This window comes from Staurois parvus, unplaced genomic scaffold, assembly GCF_062004578.1.
Source record: "Staurois parvus isolate SC_StPar_1 unplaced genomic scaffold, SC_StPar_1.0 ptg000361l, whole genome shotgun sequence".
NCBI classification, from domain to species: domain Eukaryota; kingdom Metazoa; phylum Chordata; class Amphibia; order Anura; family Ranidae; genus Staurois; species Staurois parvus.
The window spans coordinates 1,186,454-1,209,702 of NW_028318157.1; the positions used below are offsets into that span (position 1 = coordinate 1,186,454).

Below are 23,249 nucleotides of genomic sequence, written 5' to 3' on the forward strand. Positions count from 1 at the left end.
AATGTGCCTATTGAATATTGGCTTTTTGCCATAATCATCTGATTTCAGATCCTAGTGTCAAGTATCATAGTAGCCAGTACAATAAATGTTGAGATTTGTGTCATAAGATCTTTGTTGCCTCGAGATCTATTCCGAGATGACAAATATTTGTGATTTAAACCTGATGAATTTGGAAGGACTGGGGGCACACTGCAAATGTAGATTTTGTCCAAATAACTGTCTGCTTACTAACTTTTGAAAATGAAGTACATTGTTCAATTCTGCTTCATAGAAAAGTCCAGCCAGCTCATCTGACCATATACTCATTCCAGTCCCTTCATCATGGTGCCTGAGCAGTATGCTCCTGTTAATGGACAACTGGAAGCCGAAAGGATCAAAACACCTTTGGTGGCGTAAGATCACAAATTTATTGAGTCCAGGTAAAACTCATTACTATCATTGCTACAAAGCTGTGCATGTTTTGACCCATTGGGTCTTTTTCAAATTTTTAATCTTTGATTTGAATACTACCCAGTGGGTCGAAACGTGTTGTTTGCATTATAGCGCAGCTTTGCTGCATCGGTTCTAATGTGTTTTGCCTAGATTCAATGAAGTTGTGATTTTATTTTATGGAAGCATTGCTGACTGTTTTGGTTTCTCCTTGTGTTCTAATTTGACACTCCATTTAATAAAGAGTTCTCATTTTAGGGGCGGAATCTTAAGGGTGGTCATCTGTAGCAACTAATCACTCTGCCAAAGCCATACCAGTACAAAATGGGATCTAAATATTTACTGTGGGCAACTGTAATGTTAGAAATGGTACTAAAGATTCAGAACGTTTCTCTTTTAAACAGGTGAGGAAAGTGGGGGGGGGGGGAATAGTCCAAGAGCTGTAAGGTTATCGTATTGGTAGTGCTATCTTAAAGTATTGATAATGGTGTATGTAATCTGGTTCCTGGGTGAGGTAGGTTCTGCACCCCAGAAGATCTCCTTGGTTTTTAGAATAAAGTAACAAATATGTAAAATGAAGCTCAACACCACTGCTAAATGGTCGAGGTCCAGATAAGACTTTTTTTTTTTCCAATAAAAAAAAAAATTAGGAGGATAGTCCAAAGAGTATCCAATATGTTTAGTGGTCCAAAGAGCAGCATAGGTCTTGTCAGCAGGTGGTTTGGTACCTGAAAGAATTACTACTAAAGGTCCAGTTATCTTCTAGTCCACTCTTTTTGTTTTCAGTTTCAAGCTCTGATGAAAGTAGTGTTTTGGACCACCGAAATAAATTTGGTACTCGTACAAGTACTAGACAGCACCATTCACTTGACTAGCTCTTTACCAGAGTTGTGCAACATGTGGTCAGGACCCCAAGTAGACCCTACAATCAATTACTGGGTCCCCAAAATTAAGCATTCAGTCCCTTTTTAATGTAACCATTGCAAATGCTAATACTTTCCTCTAGGTGGCAAAACCTATGAATATTGTCCTCAAAGTCTACAGCAGGAATTCTGTCAAGGAAATGCTGAATGTGTGATTCATCGAAGAGCTTACATTTCCTGAGCATTCCTTTACTTGCCAAAAAAATGTAAAACGAGTGCACTGCCCTTCCCCCTTGCTCAAGATCTGACAAGAACTTCCTGTTCCACTTTATTTTCTTAGGAAAAAAATATTGTTTTTTTGAACTTTAATGTCCGAGGTCACGGGAGAACTTTTTAGAAACATCTTTATGATTTTAAAGAATGTATCCATTTACATTGTATTGAAATGGATAACAAAAGTAAGATATTTGGTTGTAAATATGGCGGATAAGCTGTGTGGGCAGAACTGTTTATACCAGGAACATTCAATTACAATGTTTTAAACATTTAAGTTATTTTGTTAAGGGGAAGAGTCACTTGTGTTTTTGTGGTTGTGTAATGTATATCCTTGAGGGCCATATGTAGGCCAGCGCCAAAGCCTTTCTTAATCATCCGTACACAAGTTAACTTATTCGTTTCCTAAAGGAGTTTCAAAGCATTGTAAGGTTACTCATCTTGGTTTGACAAAACTACCGAAGCCCAACTCCAGGCTAAATCGGGAAGGGTTAGAACTTGCTGAGTGCTCCTTTCCAGTGTGCTCATTGGGACAGGAAATGAGGTGCATATCTGAAATAGGAATACAGACCACAGGCAATTTAATTTTTTCTTTTTTCTCTTTTTTTTGTGTTTTCCATTGAGATTATTTAACGTCCTTTTCAGGGAGACGGAAGGAATCTCCATAACAATTGGCTTCAACACAAATTTGAGAGGTTCTTGCCTCATTTCTCTATTTTATGAAAAACTGTGTTCATGAAAGATCTACATATAAAGCAGATGGCATGCTACCCATGATACTGCATTTTAGCATTAATATTTGCATGCGCTTAGGACAGCATGAGCTCTGAATGCAGCCCCGGATATAATACGAATGCAAATGTTTCTCACAATAATCTTTGTAATACTCTATATACATAAGGAATGCTTCTGAATGGTGTAAATCTGAAGCAAGAACAGAGTGTTCCAATCACTAGACAATACAATTGAATTTTATTATATAGCACTTTGGCATATGCTGGTACTGCTTGTACACAGCAATTTTACCTAAAGGGGATGTGGCTTTGAGTCAGGGTCATCAAATAATTTATCCACTGCCTCCATTACATCTGAGTTTTTTTTTTTTTTTTTTGCTCCTTTAAATATTTTTTGGAAAACTTTGAGGAAGCGCATGACTGAACGTTTGACTAAAAATACAAAACAAACTGAAATAAGTGCTGTATGTAATAGCACACAGAATTGGTTTGTAGAATAACTCCATGGCACGTCCTGGAAGCTGACAAACCCAAAGTGTATGCAGTATTTAAAGCTACCTTTTTTTTAAAACTTGATCATTCCTCAACACAGTGCAATGTGGGCTTCTCTAAGCAATTGAGTAATGGGGGGAACATGGGGATGCTAACTGCAAAGCTGAGATTTGCAGATGTGTGTCCTGTTTTTCACTGGCACTGAGGGCAGGCAGATAATATGGAAAAGCCAGTTCTATGGGCTTTACTCATAATGCCTCTTTTCACACACACATATACACTTCTTCTTTTTTTCTTTTTTTTTGCTGTGTTTAGGGGTACACTAGTGTTTTTGTACTGTCATATTTTTTGTTATGGCAAAATGTTAGGTTTTAGCAAAGTTTCTGTTGTGCCAGGCTCAGCGGTTTGTATCTTGGAACCTTGATTACCAAAAATGGGGTATGTGTTGTGGGTTTTTTTTTTTTCGTTTTTTGTTTTTTTTTTTTTCTTCCCTGCAGGAGTGTCAAACTGGTGGCCCTCCAGCTGTTGCAAAACTACAAGTCCCATTATGCCTCTACCTTTTGGAGTCATGCTTGGAACTGTCAATCTTGCAGTGCCTCATGGGACTTGTAGTTTGGCAACAGCTAGAGGGCCGCCAGTTTGACACCCGTGAAGTGTATTTTGTTTTGTTTTCTTTTTTTGAAATGCGTTTGAAGAAACCGCTACGCAAATACCATGTGACATAAAGAATTGCAACGATCGCTAGGTCATTCTCTAGGGCCTTTGCTAAAAGAAAAATATATTCTGTTTGGGAGTTCTAAGTCTGTATTTTTTGGTAAAAAAAAGTTTTTTTTTTAAACTTGGAAACAAAACGTCCCAGAAAATGCTTGGTCTTCAAGTGGTTAAGGATATATACATTCATTGTTAAGTTCCTTACATCCTGTTAATTTCAGCTGCAATTTTAGATCAGATTCCACAATACATGTGTTAGATTTACCAGGTTAAAGATTAAACTGCTGTTTATATTTTATGTCTTGTTCCTTTTTCATACAGTGGTAAACAACACTGCCTTTACCTTTTTGGTTAGAGGAAATTTGTTATCAGAGGACTTTGGGGGGTATTTGGCACAGTTTTAATTGCACAAATTGTTTAAATCTGAAGTATATTTTTGCTTATGTTTTTTGCTTTCCCCGGTACCCTTCCCTTATCTTCCTGATTAAAATTTGAAATAAAACTTTCAATTTTCATTACATGCATTATGTCATCATGGTGTCTCTCTGCTTCGCTATGCAACACAGGCAAATCATAGTTGGCGAGAGGGGCCAGCGTGGTACTTCCTGAAAACAGGACAGCATTCTGCCTCAGGACTCCTCTCAAGAGCCCTCAGCCCTGATGCAAACAGTGGCCTGCCCCTGGGGGGAGTTATACAAGTTAGTGGAAACCAAAACAAACCACCTGTTCTCAGGGACCCAGATCAGAAATCAGCGGGTTGAACCATATATGAAAGTTCATCCAGTGGCAGATCAAAGGTTGTGCAGCTCTAAATCAAGGCTGGGGAAGCCCAATAACAGCTGTAATAAAGAACAAAAACAAAAGCGCACCAACCTTGCACATTACCTCAGTGAGTAAAGGGTAAATTTATTAAATTGAGATGTATACTCACAAAAGTAGCAATATAAAAAGCATACAAAATCCAACATCAGCGCACTGGGATAGTAGACACATGCAGGTTCCATCTACAGGGGAGACTCTCAGGATGAAGCTGACCCATTTCGAAGGGTGATCCCTTCTTCCTTAGAGCTCTGAGGAAGAAGAGATCACCCTTCGAAATGTATCAGATTCATCCTGAGAGTCTCCCCTCTAGATGGGACCCGCATGTGTCTGCTATCCCAGTACGCCGATGATGGTTTTTATATTGCTACTTTTGTGAGTATACATCTCAATTTGATTAAATTTACCCTTTACTCACTGAGGTAATGCGCAGGTTACATCTAGAGGGGGGACTCTCGGGATGAAGCTGACCTGTTTCGAAGGGTGATCCCTTCTTCCTCAGAGCTCTGAGGAAGAAGGGATCACCCTTCAAAATGCGTCGGCTTCATCTGGAGAGTCTCCCCTCCTAGATGGGACCCGCATGCGTCTACTATCTCAGTGCGCTGACGTATACTCACAAAAGTAGCAATATTAAAGCCAACATCAGCGCACTGGGATAGCAGACACATGCGGGTGCCATCTAGAGGGGAGAATTTCAAGATGAAGCTGACATGTTTCGAAGGGTGATCCCTTATTCCTTAAAGCTCTGAGGAAGAAGGGATCACACTTTGAAATGCATCAGATTCATCCTGAGAGTCTCCCCTCTAGATGGGACCCGCATGTGTCTGCTATCCCAGTGCGCTGATGATGGTTTTTATATTGCTACTTTTGTGAGTATACATCTCAATTTTATTAAATTTACCCTTTACTCACTGAGGTAATGCGCAAGGTTGGGGAGTTATGAAAATATCAAGGTGCCTTGATGGATAGACGTCGGTCAGAAGGGGCAGGTGTTCCTAGACAGACTGCATTCGCATTGAAGCCACACTAGGAAACTCCCACCTGTGATGCTGAGCATCTATAATTTGAAAACTAAAATCCATTAAATGAAAGGGGTATGTCAGGGATGGTATGGCTTTTGGAGAAAAGAGTTAGATGTTGCTGAGTGTCTTCCAGCCAGGAAATGAGGCAGGCTTTATCTTGCTGCAGCTTCTAATGCACACTGTAAGAAGCTCACAGTATGTAGTGAAATCAGAGCAAGCTATTTCAGTGCAGGAGAGAAGCCTGTATAGCTTTGCAAGACTGAAGGTAAGGCTGGAATTGGGCTTTAGAAGCCTGCCTGATGTCATGAACACTCCGCTTAAAGATGCTAATATTTATGTTCATGAATACAGTATAATGATAATTGTCATGTGTGAATTTTGAAGACATTGCTAGTGTTTTTCTTCAGGGAGGGATGAAAGAAATGCTAATGTTTGATAGAATGTAATGAAACTTTCTCATGGGGGGGGAGGGGTCATGTAAACACCAAAATGCTGAGAGGGGACATTTCATGTCTCTAAACTATGGAAATCCTGAGATTTGTGAGCATCTGCAGACCAGACTATGGAGCGGAGCTATTTTTAAGTCGCTCTCAGATCTATGCATTCCTTTGTGTTTCAGCCTCCTTGTTCGACTCATTCGTGATTTGCTATAAACCGTTGATTCTTACACCCTTTGTATAGAAGCCCCCATTGTATGAAAGTGATCGGTCTTCCAGCTTGGAACTTCTCCTGTGCAGGGTGTCTGCTGATAGACAACAGTAATGATCTGTCAAATGTCACTTTACAGTATGCATGCTGGTTGCTGTGCTCAGAGCTTTGTGTGAAGTTCGAGAAGTGTGCTGATGTTGAAGAGCGCTTTCCATTGAGAGGTATAGAAGGCTGCGTCACTAAACATTCATTGGGGGGGGGCACAAATAATTAACTGGCTTTCCCACTAGTAAAAGGTACCCAAGAGGCAGGGGTGTTTTTATAGGGTCCTAGTAGACCAGAGGCTACTTTTGGCACTCCGAATAAACTGTTGAGGGGCTGTAGGATACCATGATGACCACTATGGATCAAATCTAAGACTAATATGATCTTTCTAACTAAACAAAAATGAATTGTTCTGAATATTGCAATACAGGCGTACCTTGGTTTATCAACACCTCTGGTAACGTAATTTTTGGTTTACAAATGAAAAGAATGCCTTGGTTTACGTTTTTTTTTTTTTCTGCAATACCAACGGATTAATTTGATTTTCAGTGCATTTACAAATTTTTTTTTTTTAATCATGTCCCTGTACAGTATTTTCTTTAAAGTGCACTTTAAAAAAAAAAAAAAAAGTCTTCTGTTCAAAACTCTTTATACTTTTTTTTTTTTTCTGACCTCCGGAAAGGATTTATTGGTTTTCAATGCATTTACGAATTCATTTTTAATCATGTCCCTGTACAGTATTTATGCCTTTAATGTGCACTTTATAAAGAGTTTTGAACAGATGAAAGACTTTTTTTTTTTTTTTTTTTTTTTTTTTTTTCACTTTTTTTGATCTCCAGAATGGGTTAATTGGTTTTCAATGCATTCCTATGGGAAACCCTGTTTTAGGTTTACAAATTTTTTGCAATATGAAAAGTCCTGCAGAACGCATTAAATTCGTAAACTGATGTAAGCCTGTATTGCACTATGATGACAAAATGCTAATGTATGATGCATTGGGAGAGATTTCCTAAAGGTGGTGCACTCAGAATCTGGTGCAAATGTGCATTGTAGCCTATCAGCTTCCAATGTCCGCTTGTTCAGTTAAGCTTTGGCAATAAAATCTGGAAGCCGATTGGGTGTTATTTACTAAAAAACTGGAGTGCGCAACTCTGCATAGAAACCAATGTATTATGTTCCAAAACTGTATAAAGTGTAGATTATATCATTTCCATATCTGAGGGTCACTCAGTAAAGGTCCTGGGGCATGTGCACTGGGTGCCAGGGTCTAGCAACACCCCTGTCGAAAGGGTAATAGGATAGTATCTATAAAGGGTAGCTCCACTTTTGTTGGAAATAATGGCAAATATTAAAAAAAAAAAAAAAAAAAGTGTAAACAATTGTGATAAAAGTCATATAGTAGTTGAATGTTAATAAAAATGTACCCAACTTTTTTTAATCTGCAACTCTGTAATTTTCTGTAAAGTGCAATAAGACAACATGGAGGCCTTCTATACACAGCGTACTGCACGCCCCCCAGAAATGTAAATTAAATGAATCTCTGTGTCCACATTTCTGCAGACCAACAAAAGGTAGGGATTTGCAACAATGTTTAGTAAAATCCTTGCAACATACTTGGATCACCCAATGGGGGATGGTTTTTTTTTTCTTACCAAAAATTGAGTTACTCTTTAAAATCTATACCAAAGAAACCTTTTTAGCTGTGTATCTAATATACGTTCATTCTGTTGTCTCAAAAAGGTACAACTCGCTTGCTATTCCATTTTGAAAAGTTTTGTAAAGTGAATTTCAGTGGTATAAGGTGGCAGGAGAGTAACATGGGTATTACAAGTGGCTGGAGGCAGTGGACAATCAATGATGTGAACCTGTTTTTTTGTGGGTTTTTTTTTTTTTTTTTGCCCCGCACAGGTTTACTTTATTTGCTAATAGGAGGTTTTTATATTGGCATATATAAATGTGTGCATGGTTTTTTTTGGCAGCTTTTGTTGGATATTTTCAACTAGGCATTTTTTTTATGTAGCTAATGGAAAGCTGAAAAAGGGGCAGAGAGCTGCTATTTGAGTTGTAAATGAGTGACAAAACGCTCCAGAAAACTATTGAAACCGCTCATGCCACACTTTTCAGGCGTTTCAATTGAAATCTGTGGGAACCAAAATGCTCAATTCTGCCTGAAAACTATCTCATGCACTTTTTTGAGCATCCAGGCATTTTTCTACAAACAAGCAGAACACTTGTGTGTGAACAAGGACTGTTGAAAACAAAAACATAGTTTTTGCTTAAGCTACAAAACTCTCAAGTGTGAACGGGGCCTTAAAATTTGCAGGACATCATGCAGAGTGTGCCCCTGGTGGGATTTGAACCCAAAAACCAGAGCTGAAAGTTGAATACTAGCCATTTGGCCTCAAGAATACTGGATATAATTTTTTTTTTTTCATCTGCTCCTAGAGATGTCTTGCATGTGGGTTTTTTTTTTTTTTTTTTCTGCCTCTACATGCCCCTGCATTTTGGCCTATGTGTCCATGTACACATAGGCTTTTTGAGGAGTTTAGAGGCAGAAAGAAAAAACACTTGGAGTGCATCCAGGAGCAGTAGAGTTTGGCAGAATAAAAATGCTTGACGCCTGTAAACATGTCTAAAATACACATTAACGTTAGTCAGGTTTAGCACTTGAGTGTTCATTTCAACGGCCAGAATAAATGATTATTCTGGCCATTTTTACCAGCATCAGACGTTTTCTGCCCAAAAAATCTTGTGTGCATGAGGCCCCTTAATGTTCCAGATCTGTTTTTGTGAAGAGGGTGAAGTGCAGGGCTAAACATACAGAAAGAAGTGACATCAATACTCCTACCTATACTGTTAATACTCTTACCCTTATTTGTGTTCTTCCTCCTCCAGAATGTAATTAAATGTAAAAAAAAAAAAAAATGAAGACTTTGTGCATTTTAGTCTGATAATCCCTTGATCATTTGTTTTTTATATACAGACCGTTTTGAAGGTTCCTTAACATCTGTTACTTCTGCTATACAGAACCTATTGGGTCTGAGGGTCCTGTTAGCTTGATAATTTTGTTTAATTTACTGCAGTGTCACCATCAGTGCTCCTAATAATTTTGTGAAGCTGCAGTGCACTTACTGTAGGAGGCGCTGCAGGCTAGTGTGGTCACAGATGAGTGCACCAGACTCGGTCCAGGACATGTATCTGTAAGTGGTGCATATATTGTTTCAGTTAGTGTATAGAAAAGATTTTTCCTAATTTGCTGTACAAGTGGAAATGTTTTACTTAACGTGGAACTGCACTGCATCTGAGCACCACAAACCATAAATGCTATTTAATTTTTAGTATTCAAAGCAAACTCTTCCATCTATCCATGTCTCCATGCTTTATTTTATTTTGCAGACAACTAATTTAGAACCCCCCCCCCCCCTAGCATTTCTGGCAATAGCCATCTTGATTAAAGTCAGATGATTCATGTAGCATTTACTTTCTGGAATCCATCTAACCTTAGCTCAGGCATTGGCTGTGCTGGGAACCAACCTTCCCCTCCTGAAGACTCCTGGGATGTATGACATAATTTGCCTAGGCATGGAAACCAGGAAGTAACTGAAGAAATGTAAAAAGAAAAGTTTAAAACAAGTAAATATAATCTACTTTCCTAACCATTTATTAATACTAGCATAAGAATTAAAAATAATCAATATTGATTGAGAGGCTGAAGTTCCACTTTAAAGAGACATTAAACTCTGAAGCAAATTTTTTAAAATTATATTGCAGCTTACCGATTCTTATATGTAATGGCTGTAATTCATTTTCTTTTTTAGGCTTTCTTTCTTTTTTCACCTGGTGATCCTGCCAATAAGTCTTATTTTTCAACAGAACAAGCTGTCCTGCAGTTGTAGCAGTTAGAGGGTTGAGACAAACCATTTAACAGTGATGGGCGCTTACAGTAGTCAGCTTTATTTATATAAAACCTTTTATCCCAAAAGGAACAAAACTGTTATTTTAACTGTCTAAAAAGCTTTAACTGGAGTTTTTAGCTTCAATTTGTCTAGTGGATTTAAATTTGCTAGTGCATAGAACACTCCCCTCCCCCTAGACTGACAATGCTGCTGTCCAAAGGTTTCTCTGTTGCTCCTTCATCCAGAGTGTAGGCATCCTATATACAGGCAGCGTGTTACTGGCTAGATCACCAGGTGAAAAGAGAAGGAAAAATGCCTAAATGGAAACTACTGCAGCCACCACATCCAATGTGTAGGTTTTAATATGTTGCCTTTTTGGTTTAAAGGAGAAGTAAAGCTAAAGCTTTTATGTACTGGACTTCTCCTATGGATCACAGGAGTGCAGTTCGTTCTGCACTCATGTGACCTGTTTTCAGCCGACAGTAACGAGGTGCTGGACCCAGCCCCTGGCTCAGCCTCTCAGCGAACTGCTGTGAGCCTGAACCAACCCTTCCTGCCCCCTCCACAGCCAAGTGGAGGGGCAGAGCAGAGAGTCAGTGACTGACCGTTACAGATCTCTGTTCAGAGCAGAGTGGAGAACTGAGTAATCAGCAGTGTTTGATAACGGAGTTCTCGCTTCTGAGCCGGTGGGGGGCAAATGCAGCATTGGATCAATGCTGCACCCACTTGGGTGAGTTTTTTTTGTTTTTTTTTGTTTTGTTTTGTTTCCAGAGCTCATACTGTTGCTTTAACTTGTTGCCGACCGCAGATAGCCGAATGACGGCTGCACTGCGGCTGGCCAGTTCTGAGTGGACGTCATATGACGTCCCCCCAGAACGCGCTCTCCTGCGCGCCCCAGGGGGCGCGCACCCGGCAATCTCCGTGATCGCTGTGTCCTACGGACACAGCTGATCACGTGATGTAGTAAAAGGCCAATCACAGCGGCCTTTTACCACCTGATCAGCGGTGTCCAATGACACGCTGATCAGAGGGAAATGCAAGTGCCGGTTCTCGGCTGCACTTTCCTCATGCCGTCAGATCGTGAGGAAAGTACTTCCGAGAACCGGCAGTTGTCAGAGCGGGGATCGGCACCGATCATCAGGGCACCGATCATCAGTGCTCTGATGATCGGTGCCCAGCAGTGCCACCCGCAAGTTCCGCCCACCTGTGCCCTGCAGTGCGCCCACTAGCCCCGCCCACCTGTGCCCAGCAGTGCACCCACCTGTGCCACCCTGCAATTTCACACACCTGTGCCCAGCAGTGCCACCCACCTGTGCCCACCCACCAGTGCCGCCCACCAGTGCTGCCAGTCAGTGCCACCAGTCAGTGCCCAGCGGTTGTGCCAGTCAGTGCTGCCAGTCAGTGCCCAGCAGTGATGTCTATCAGTACCCATCATTAGTGTCACCTATCAGTGCCGCCTATCAGTGCTGCATATTAGTGCCGCCTATCCGTGACACCTCATTAGTGCTGTCTATCAGTGCCGGCTATCCGTGCCACCTCATTAGTGCTGCCTATCGGTGCCCTTTAGTGCCGCCTATCAGTGCCCATCAGTGCCGCCTATCAGTGCCCATCAGTGCTGCCTCATCAACGCACATCAGTGAAGGAGAAAAATTACCTGTTTGAAAAATTTTATAATAGAAACAAAGAAACGTCTTGTTTTTTTTCAAATTTTTGGCAATTTTTTATTTATAGCGCAAAAAGTAAAGCGCCCAGTGGCGATTAAATACCACCAAAAGAAAGCTCTATTTGTGAGAAAAAAATGATCAAAATTTCATATGGGTACAATGTTGCATGACCGTGCAATTGTCAATCAAAGTGCGGCAGCGCTGAAAGCTGAAAATTGGCCTGGTAAATAAGGGGGTATAAGTGCCTGGTAGGCAAGTGGTTAATGAGGGGGTGGGGGGATCTGCAATGGAAGACAGACAGAACAAAAAATTGAAAGGGGTTCTAGCTTTCTCCTACCAAAAAACAAAGAAAACCCCTAAAGTTCTTACTTTTGTCAAGCAAAAATGTACCAACAGCGCAAGTAGTGGGGAGAAATTTTGTCTGACTGTGCTCTCGATAGCAGTAAAAACCCAAAAGGGGTTACAACTTTCCCACTTGTTCCAAAACATAGGTTTTTGGCTTGCCATACACTTGTTTTCTTTGGCTTCCTGGATCTTTCTACCAAAGTTCTCCACCTAAATTCTCAGATCTCACTTTTAATATTTTTTTTTTTTAATTGGTTTTATTGAGAATGCAGGAGTAGAATTAAAGCGGTATTGACCTCTGATATTTAAATAAAATGCTGACAGGTAGGGTTTTTGTAACTGTAAAGACCCTAGTGGTCTCTTATGTCATCAATGCTTGTCCTGGCCTATCAGTGGTAATGTAATCTGGCATGTGTAGCTTAAACCACATTTAGGGCACCCACTGTGTGCCATGGTGATGTCTCCTATACGGGAGTGGCCTCATCTCGGTCCGGCCACTCTAGGAGCCGGAATGTGTGGAACCAGAAGGAAAATCTGGTGAAGATAGAAGCAACAGGAGTGGCGATAGCTCAGCACTGAAGGTCTATGTGTGAAAGGCAAGTCCTTTTGTTATGCGCTAGTGTGCAGCACATATGGCATCAACTTGCAGGGGGCATTTAACTTTTTTTTTTTTTTTTTGAGAAGTTCAATACTGCTTTAAGACTCCTGAAGTTGCTACAGGAGGAATGAGAGTCACTGTGGGGGTGGAGTGGGAAAGGGGTGACAACATTTTTGATTTTTTTTTTTTTTTTGCGATCTCTGGCGCTACTGCTTCTTGTCACCGGACAAGCAAATTGAAGTAAAATGTTGCCAAGAGGGAAACTGTATTTGTAGATTGGATAAGGATTAGAGTCTATAGCTACTCTAGCTAAATAAATAAATATAAATATATATATATATATATTCTCTAAAAGTGGAACATCAGAGACTTTTCTCTGATGTTCCATCAAGGTGTATCAAATTTTGTAAATGGATTTGAGGACCATTGGCAAAGGATTGCCAATGCTACTTAAAGCCCATATACCAGTCCTCCAAATGAGCCCATCCATAAAGAATCTTGGCTGACACACGCTATCAGATCAGTCCTTTTTCCAATCATTCTGTTTCCATTTTGAGGCGACTCAAGGTGTGAATACTTCCAGATCTAAGATAGGTTGCACAGTAAGAAGATACATTTTGTCTGCATTTTGAGGTTTAGCATTCAATTTACAAGGATGGACAATGATGTTGGACACAGGCTTTTGGTTCCAATTGCAGTTACTTTTGAAAGCGCTCTTTTTGCTCCAGAAGTGCTGAATACAGATCTTAATGGGTGCAACGGCTGTACTTCAAAGTGGGCATTTAAGAAGCTTCATCAGCACAAGCTTTTTACAGCCATTTGACATGTATGTTTATGTACACCACTAAAATGCATTGCAATCTGTTTCTATTGTTTTTGATGGTTGAATGGCAGAAGCCCAGTCACAGTATATATTAAAAGTCTATTTTAGCTGTATGGTTTAGGAAGAGTGTAACTAAAGTCGCCAGTTACAGTGCCAACTTTAGTGTCTCTGTTTTTGTCTGTCTATAAAGCATAGTTGTAATTACAGATGGATAAAATATATAGCATAGCTAATAATAAAAGCTCTTTTCTGGTGTAATTGTGGGTTCAGATACATTTTTATATAGTAGTTTTCTTGGCCAAGCCTTGGAATTTTAGTTTTATAAAGTTAAGCATAATAAGTGGATGCCCAGCTTGTGATTAAACCCTATTTTGATACTGTTATCAGAACAGATGGTGCTTGCTGTGTATATCTTGAGGATAACTCTGGCAAGAAGAAAGATTAATGGCATGGCAAGATCTCAGCACAAATGCTAAACATTGATGCCAGATGTTCTATGCAGATTATGTCTATTCTTTCAAAATGTAAAGCACTAATATTCACTTTTATGTTCTGTTCACTTCTTGACAAGTAATTATGTGGCCATGTTCTAAGTCACTGCATGGGCTGTCACATGATTTATTTATTTTCATCCAGTAATGTTCTCCTTTTGTCTGTCTCCACAAACTTCATATCTGGTTTTATTAGGAAAGGGTCTAGATACCAATGTGAAGATTGCACAGAAAATAAACTTCTTTACTTGGGTAGGCCCTACCACAATCTTGTGCCCTTGAAATATAAAAGGCCTGACCTGGAAAAAAAAAGACTGCAATTGCTGACCTCTAGAAAAAAGCATACAGGTGGTGCAAACACCTAGTCCATTATCCAAGGTTTATTAAATATGAAAAAAGGACAAAAACATTCTCACAATCATAGCATGTATGTAAAGCTTGTAAGACCATGGAGCTGGCCACGACAAATGGCAGGGTGTCTATCAGTGTGGTTGGCTTTCTGACACGTTTCGGGGACGAGCCCTTGTCCTCAGAGCTTTGGCCATAAGCTCTGAGGAAAGGGACTCATCCCTGAAATGCGTCAGTAAGCCGACCACACTGATAGACACCCTGCCATTTGTCGTGGCCAGCTCCATGGTCTAACAAGCTTTACATACATGCTGTAAGGAACCGCCTGGCGGTACCTCTAGCAGCCCACTGGTCAGGCTTCCCCAGAGTGCGGAGTCCAAGTCCTGGTTCACTTGTTCACCAGGGCCCCTGATGGTGGGGATGGACTTGGAGTGAACCGAGACCAGGTCACGGCCCCCGGTTATACCCACCAGTGGTAGAGGAGCTCGCCAGAGGTTCCTGCTGGGTGAGAGCCTGAGGTGAGGAGGCAGGGATAACCCGACTGGATGGACGGATGGATGGAGGAGCAGGTGCGAGGTCAGACAAGCCGAGTCGGTAGCCGCGGGGTCGGTGCGGTACAAAGCGGGCAGAGAATGGTCGGGTCACACGCCAGGTCAGCAACAAGAGATCAGATCTATATAGGGACATTCAGCAGCGAGGTCAGGCAAGCCAAGGGTCGGGGCAGGAGAAATCAGCAGATTAATCCGGGTCAGCAACAATCACAACTACACAGGTTCAGGAACAGGACACAGGAAAGACAATACGGCAACCAGTGACAACACAGGGGGGATTTAAATACCGCGCCCTGCGCTGTCATTGGTGCCAGGCGCGCACCCGCGGACCCCAGTGCGCATGCGTGAGCCCCGTGGCCGGCCAGGACCTAGCGCCCGCACACCAGTGCGAGTCGGCATACTGCGCCTGCGCCGGGACCAGCGCTGCGGCGATCCCTGACACATGCTATGTTTTTTGTCCTTTTTTTCATTTTTAATAAACCTTGGATAATGCACTAGGTGTTTGCGCTTCCTGTACGCTTTTTTTTTCTAGTTGTTGATTTCCCCATCTGAGGGCTGCATCTCTGAAATGCTGTCCATAGGCTTCCTTCTGTTCTGGTTCCCCTGGCCTTCCTTTGGCATTGATTCCCTGGAGCGCTGGAGAGTATACACTGTTGTCCATTGCTGACCTCCTGTCTAAATAAATATGTAAACATTCTTGTTTCCTGGCTGTCATTCTGGTACTGCATATCAGCTGCTAGATAAATTGTTGTGTGGTGTATCAAAATTGCTACAAAATACAATTAAAGCAAATGTTATCTTTTTAAATACATACCTGTAAGTGTGTCAAATCATAACGCTCATACGTACAACAGAAAACATATAATTTTGTGCAGAGGAAGTGGACTCTTAATCAGAATTGATAACTGATCATAAGTGGATCAATACATTAAACAAAATGTCCACAAACTATGTGTTTAACTAATCAAAAGTAGATCATATGAAGGCGGGTTCCACCACCATTTATCTGTACGATACGTGTCTACTTCCAAGTGTCAATACACAGCCAAGTGAAATCCCCGCCACCAGTTAAATGGTCTTTTACCAGATGATGAGACCCCATGTTATAGGTGGTCTCAAATAGGCATGTATATCAGCAGTCCACAATCCACCGTTTCTGAGATCACATGGAAAGCCTCAATGACTTAAAACCCAAAGGCACTTCAGGAGTCTCCAAATACACTACCAAAGGTCATGTAGTGCACTGCCACTCTGCTCAGTATGTTTGTAGCATGTAAAAAAACAAATGGGCGAACCATAGTGCAAAACCACCACTTTATTCAGCCAATTTGAGTTAAAAAATACTTGCCTAAGTATAAATATAACATTCATGTAGGCCACCATTGCCTCCAGCTACTCACGGCGGAAGTAGTGATGTCTGCACAAGCTCCACCCAAACGCGATTCAACAAGTAGGCGGTTATCAAGGGGTACTCCATATCAGCCTGGAAGGAATTCCAAGAAGGGTTGAAGGTGCATACTACTTATTCTATGCTATTTGTTTAAATACAAAATTTTACTTAGAATATTCAAATTCACTCTGAAAAAGTGAATGAATCTTTGGTAAGATTTGATGTTTTTGGGTTTTTCCATATTCCAATTGTGGTTCACTTTTTTGTTTTGTTTTTTGTAGGTGACATTATGGTTTACAAATAGAAATCAGAACTTTCTATCCCTGTTTTTACAGGAGTCTTGTGAAACCTCTTCATGTCCCATCAGTCCACTAAATTCCAGTATCCTTCCGAGTTCCAACTCTCCAGGGAGCCACTATTTAGTAGATTTCACAGCTCCACCAAGTTCTGTGACCTGTCTAGATAATTCTGCAGCAAAGCACAAGATTGCTGTTAAACCAAAGAAGAGGAGAGGACCAGTCATGAATATACATCGAATACAGGTATTCCTATTTTAGTTTTTTTGTGTTTTTGTTTATGCATAAAGTCCTTTCTGTGCTTGTATTTCTGAATTCTACAAAAAAAAAAAAAAAAAAAATGCTTAAGGGCTGATTCATGCTACAGGCTTTCCCTTTTTTTTTTTTTTTTTTTTTTCTGCATTGAAAATGCACAGAAAGTAGGTTACATGGTTCTCAATGGCATGGTTCACACTAGTGCTTGCAGTTTCAGTGCCTTCCGGGTTCCAGTAAGAAAAAGTAGAACATGTTGCACTTTTCCTGCACAGAACTATAAAGGAACATGGTAAAATGCAGCGGAATGCATCAAAAATGCACTGGACCCCAAAAGGCCCTAAAAAAGGCGCAAAAAAAAAGCATCTGGATCGCATCTAAAACACGCATGCAGAAACACATTCAGACTGCGTTTCTATGGTGTGGACCAACCCTAAACCCACAAGTGCTTTATTACCACTACTATTCCTTTTATATTTGGCTTTTGAAATTTACAAATGCAGCAATTCAGACACTGAATGAACGTTTAGCACCTTGAAACACTTTTTAATCGTGCATTTTTTTTACAACTATATATATATCAGACCAAATGAGTAAGAAGGTGGGGCAGTGGGACTTTGTTCCAAATGAGGGACAGCCCCTAGAAATAAGGGACAGTTGGGAGCTATGATTTGATTAATATGTATGTATGTGGATACAAAAGTTCATCTAGACACCACATGATCAGTATATTATAAGTGTTACTAAAACCACAACAGAAAATTCAGTCTATGCAGTAAAGCATGGTTGTTATACTCACTGTGGAACCTAAAGGGTTAATCCTCCGCATTGTGTAAAAAGGTTTGATCCTGGCTTCTCTGATCCTCTTCTTCCACTGTCCCCAATCCATCTACTGATAGAACAGAGCATTGGGGGTAAGTTGCACATGCTCAGTTTGGTGTGTATTGCTAGTTTTTGTTTGTTTTTTTTGGGATAGTGCATGTGATCAGTACAGGGCCGATCAGCACTGTCCAGACAGAGGGTCAGGGGTCCTGCAGTCTCTATAGGACAATCAGGGGAGAATGAAAACTCCTCATACAAACTTTAACCAGTACTCTGCTGGACACTGGTAGAAGTCACAAGACTGCTCTAACTGCTGATTAGAAAAGGTACTTATTTACTAAAATAATTGCATTTCCATGTTCAGTGTACAGTGGGAGACCAGATATAGTGAATGCAGGTTCCTGGGTTTAGTAACACTTAAAAATCAATACTGTGATTTAATTAATTTAAAAATTCTATGCTAAGCAACATATTGGAGGACTTGCAGAATTGCTATGTCAAAATTTAATAAAAGTCTTCTTTGTGTAGTCCTCTGGGTCCTGAAAGTCCCTTCAATAGGGAAATGGCCCACTAGTACACATTAACATATTACATGCAGGAATTGCATCAATACAAGGGAAGAAAGTCATTCCACCACAGTGTTACCACGATGTTGTAGTCATGCTTACCACAATATTAAGTAATATTGTAAATGTGTATATTCTGTCTAAAGCTGGATACACATGGGCCTAAAATCATCTGAAAATGGTTGGTTTGGCAGAAACTGGTTGACTTTTGGCCCGTGTGTATAGTACAGCTGCCTCTAGGACAGAAGCTGGTATCATAAACGGCTTCTGTCGAATGAGCATGCTTGAAAACCAGCGTCCAATCAGCGCTTGCAACCAATGACTATGAGCACTGATCCATGTGTCTTGTCGAGGGGGCGATCCTCTGATCAGAACACAGTAGCTCAGTGTGGGAGATTGCCGCACTAACATTTGCATAGTTAGTACAGTGACCTCTCAATTTTTATTTCTTCAGCCCGCTGGGTTGAGTGAGAAATGACTTTACACATGTGTACCTAACATAAAGCTGGCCATACATTGATTGAAATTTGGCCGGCTCAGCAGGGATCAGCTGAAATTTGAAAATGTTGTTGCAGTCCCCACTCGACAGAAGTTGATCGTTTGACTTCTGTCAAAGGGTCATGTTAAAAAAATTTGACCATATCCAACTTGTCTGCCTGTATGTGTACTCAATTTGCTGCAAAACATTTTCTGGAGCATATGCTTCTTGAAATACACTGGACTATCAGTCTGATAAATCTTTTTAGCTGCTTGATTAAAGGTTGCAATTGCAGATTGAGGGGTAGATTTACTAAAACTGGATAGTGTAACATTTGGTGCAGATGTGCATGGTAGCCAATCAGCTTCTAACTTCAGATTGTTCAATTAAGCTTTGACATTAACATTTCGGTCACCTCAAACCCCACTTTGAAAATGTGCGACTTTCGCACAATTTCAAAAGTCGGGTGAGATGCCGATTTCAGGTGTGATTGCAAGCCATCTGACACAGATGTCTATGCAAATCGCACCAAAAGTAGTACATGTACTACTTTAGAAATTGGTGTGGCTCCAACCAAGTCACAACCACACTGATTTTACCGCTGTACTTGTGGTCAATAGGGTGCGACTTGGCATACGATTTTCAAGTTGCATGGCATATAAATCATATGTCAAGTTGCACCTGATGTGACTGGGTAGTAAAACCTGAAAACTGATTTGGTTTCTCTGCAGAGCTGCACCACATTTTGTACCATTCAGTGTTAGTAAATCAACCCCTGAGTGTAATTTTACTACAATATTCATTTTTATTTCCTTCTCTGTAGGATGGCACTGGCATTACCAAGGAACTGCACATCAAATTAAACGAAAAGACTGAAAACAAGGTAAATATCACAATCGTACAGCTGATATAAGGGAATACCTGGCTTATATTATCAATGGATATTTTATTATCATGGAGATTCTTTCTGTTCTAAAGAAGAACTTTAATATTAATAAATATATATATATATATATATATATATATATATATATAATTATTGGGTTAAGATGCCCACTACCCCCCCCAAGAAAGTCCTACCCCAAATATATATATATATATATATATATATATATATATATATATTGTGGGAACTCGCTTATTCGTGGTAGAGCTTCTTCAAAGCACACGGCAACTCGCTTATTTTTAAGGGCCTTTTTGCCCACTTTTATTTAAATGAAAGTCCTGTAACATAAAGGTTTCCCGCGCAGGGGTTTCCACCATCACACAAATGCAAACAATACTCAGCCTTCTGGCTCTCTCAGATATCCCGCTTTATATATGTCTCCTACAGACGCCTTCCACGAGGTTGCTTTTGCACACAGCAAACTTCTAGCACACAGCTAGTCTGGCTTCCACCTCTCCTTGGTGAAGCCCACCTGACTCCAAGGCAGAGACCTCCCGTCTGCCAGGGTGGAGCCCAGAATCATGGCCTGGCCTCCCCTAAAAGGCCTGCACACACCTGTGCAATCAGCACGCTTGCTGCTCCCAAAATATGGGCCCAGGATTGAAGATTTCATCCCTCCCAAATCTCTAAGAAATCTCCAGGCTACAGGTCCCAAAACAGGCTTTACAAACCAAAGCGGAAACTGATAAACCAGTTTCCTCTGCATTATGAGATCTGCCTGGAGCCCCTCAACCTGTATAGTTGAGAATCCTGGGTCTCCATCGTGATTTCCACCGTGGCAGGATACTGCACTGCCACATATCCCCCCCCCCTTTGTTTTGATCCCGTAGGGGGCAGAACACACAAGCCCAAACTCTTTAATTTGGCACCTCTGTGCCAGCCTTCACCCATATGAGCCCATTCCTGACTGACCTTGCTTTCAAAGGGAAACTTTCCTTCCTGTCTTAGGAGGTGACTTTCCCTGTGTTCTAGTACACGGACTTGGGCTCTATAAAGACACTGTGCCTTTTTACGGGTACGCTTCCAAAAGCGTTGCCTCTCTATTTTCCTTGGGGCCACCCAAGTCACCTTCCCATTAAGGAACTTCCAAAACTTGGTACCTTTCTGAGGATGAGGTTGACGCCTGAGTTTTAGGTGTCTGATAATATTAAAGCTACGCTGCACTTTCAACAGCCGGTTACCCTCTACCTTTGAAGGGGTCACGCTTTTACACACAAAAAGTGTGGGCTCTTTTATTTGGGGTTACCTTAGTCCCTCTCTGCATTCTATGTACATTCATCCTCTTACTGACTAAACTTAGCTCTGCTTGTTTCCCCCTGTACACTGCATGCTTCCTTTTGTCCCTGACATTCTTAGACGACAGCAATGTCCTACTCCCTTTCTGAAGTACAAAACGATTGTCTTGCACTTCAGATGTTTTTATGTCAGGGGACCTCTTTACAAATTCCACTTCCTTCAAGTTTTCCCTTGGGGAAGATATGCCATTTAAAGTTTCTCTTCCCAGACTACCCTCCTGAACCTGTAGGGGGGGCTAATTCTACTGCAGCCTTTAGCTCAGCTGTGTCTACCACATCCTTACCCACCACAGCACATGTTTCAGGGTTATCCGCACACATGTCCACATGACCTTCAGGTCCATCATTAGGTTTATGGTCACCCACAGAAACTAAATGATCAACATTTACCAGTGCCTCGCACTTTTTCTCATCATAATAAATATCAACATTTACAAGGGCCTTGCATTTTTCCTCATGGTCAGAAACATCCACACCTTTGTCAGAATTAATTTCAATGTTTGGCAGGGCAGTGTCTGGAGACCAAGTGCACAGCGTGGAGTGGTTGTCTCCCATGGCAACGTCACTATCCACCAGCTCCACTGGCACATGAACCTCTTCCAGCAACTGTCCTGACACCTGACCGTCATAACATAATTCCACATTTGGTTTACTGACCCCAATCACTTGATTTGTGCCATCTGACACTTCCACCAACACCGGCTCATTTGGTATCACACTATTCATTACTACACCATTCGATCCTTTGTGGTTTGTGGGCACGATCTCTGCTATGCGCTCAATCTCACTTGGCCTTTCCATTTTGGGAGGGAGACCATCTGCCGCAACAGCAAGTGCACCCTTGTCTATAAGCTGCTCTGCAGTCCCTCCATTTAGCACAGCAGAAGTCGTATCCACTCCACTGTTGGAAACAGAGGTCCCTTTCAACAAAGCCAACAGGTTTTCAGCCCATCTGTCCCAGTCTACTTTCTCTGCGCTCCAATCAGAGGTACTATGCAGTACTCCATCAACTGCAGGAGGAGACACAGGACAGAGTGGCTCAGCAGACATATCACATCTATCACTTTTGTTCAAACAAAACTGTGGCACTAAATTTTTAACCTCAACAGGTTGCAATACCACACCCTCACCACCATACTCTGATGGCGCTTCATTCAACTCAGGAACACTTCCATACATATTGTCAGTACTGACAGCCTCAGTTAACCCATTATCACCATCATACATTGTATTGTCAGTACTGACAGCCTCAGTTAACCCATTATCACCATCATACATTGTATTGTCAGTACTGACAGCCTCAGTTAACCCATTATCATCATGAGCGTTTAACTTATCACTAGATTCAAGTACTCTCTTGTCCAAAGCAGCACCATAGTTGTCCCAGGCAACCTCTGGCTCCAACACACACAGCTCCCAGGAAGTTTCCATGGACACCTTTGCAGCCTTGGATACTGTTGCCAAGGGCAACAACATATCTTCAATCATATTCATATCAACACTTATCTTTAGTGAGCTGTGCTAGCCAACCATAACCTTACATTTACCAACAGTAACACTTTTGTCGGCATTACCATCAGCATTCTCATTGCATATAGACATGACTGTGGTTTTTGCGGGTAATCCCTGGCTATTACCCAGCTGAGCAGCCTGTGAGCCATGCTTCACAGCACTCTCTCTCTTTAAAGGGACACTATTTTCAGTTTTATCAGCTCCATAGCTGACCTGGGAAATCCTCTGCTCCGTCACTGCGGGCTCCTGGGAGGTTTCCCTGGGCATCTCTGCAGCACCTGGCACTAGGAAACACGGTGCCATGACAGTTTTGGTCACCCCCTAGTCTAACTTCACCAGCCATCTGCTGGATTACAGCAGGCACATGCAGAGTCCCCATGTCCTTTTCCATATTTAGTCCTGCTAATCGTTGGGCTGTTCCCTGTGCCTCCCCACTACTCAGGGTAGCACACAGCAGCCAGTCCATGTCCATCTGTATTGTGGAACTCCCTGAAGGACAAACTCTCACTTCCTTGGACTCAGTCCCACAACCTGAAACAGTCTTACCATTTCCTGAAGCAGGTGTCATAGCCTTCACTTGAGTACGTAGTCTCTCCTCTGTGGTGTCTCCACAGGCTGACTTCCCCAAGTGGTCACGGTGCAACACTGCAGCCATTCCGGACCAACTTACACCCCCTGCAGGTAACACAAGATCCCTGTTGCTAGGGGTAGCTGCCAACATTTTTAAACATGAATCTGGGCTTGCAGATGAAGACTTTTGCCCAGTAGCACCCTCATCAGTGGTATTCCATAATCTGGGGCAGGTAAAGATACCATGCCCAAACTGACCACATTCCAGGCAGGGTATGGTTCCACAGATAACCTTCTTGGGATACGGAACCACATCTCCCTTGTAGCCCTTTCTCCTGTTGCTATGGGAGATGGCACTCTCCCAGCTGAA

At 41.6% G+C, this 23,249-nt stretch overlaps 1 protein-coding gene across 2 annotated transcripts in view; it reads left to right on the plus strand.

Annotated features, from left to right (window-relative positions):
* KIAA1210 (KIAA1210 ortholog) overlaps positions 1 to 23,249 on the plus strand; it is a 129,199-nt gene that overhangs the window by 81,683 nt on the left and 24,267 nt on the right. For both annotated transcript variants that reach the window (XM_089684917.1, XM_089684916.1), the window contains 2 exons: positions 16,478 to 16,684; positions 19,380 to 19,439. In XM_089684917.1, coding sequence (XP_089541043.1) covers positions 16,478 to 16,684; positions 19,380 to 19,439 — 267 coding nt within the window. The remainder of the gene's footprint in view (positions 1 to 16,477; positions 16,685 to 19,379; positions 19,440 to 23,249) is intronic.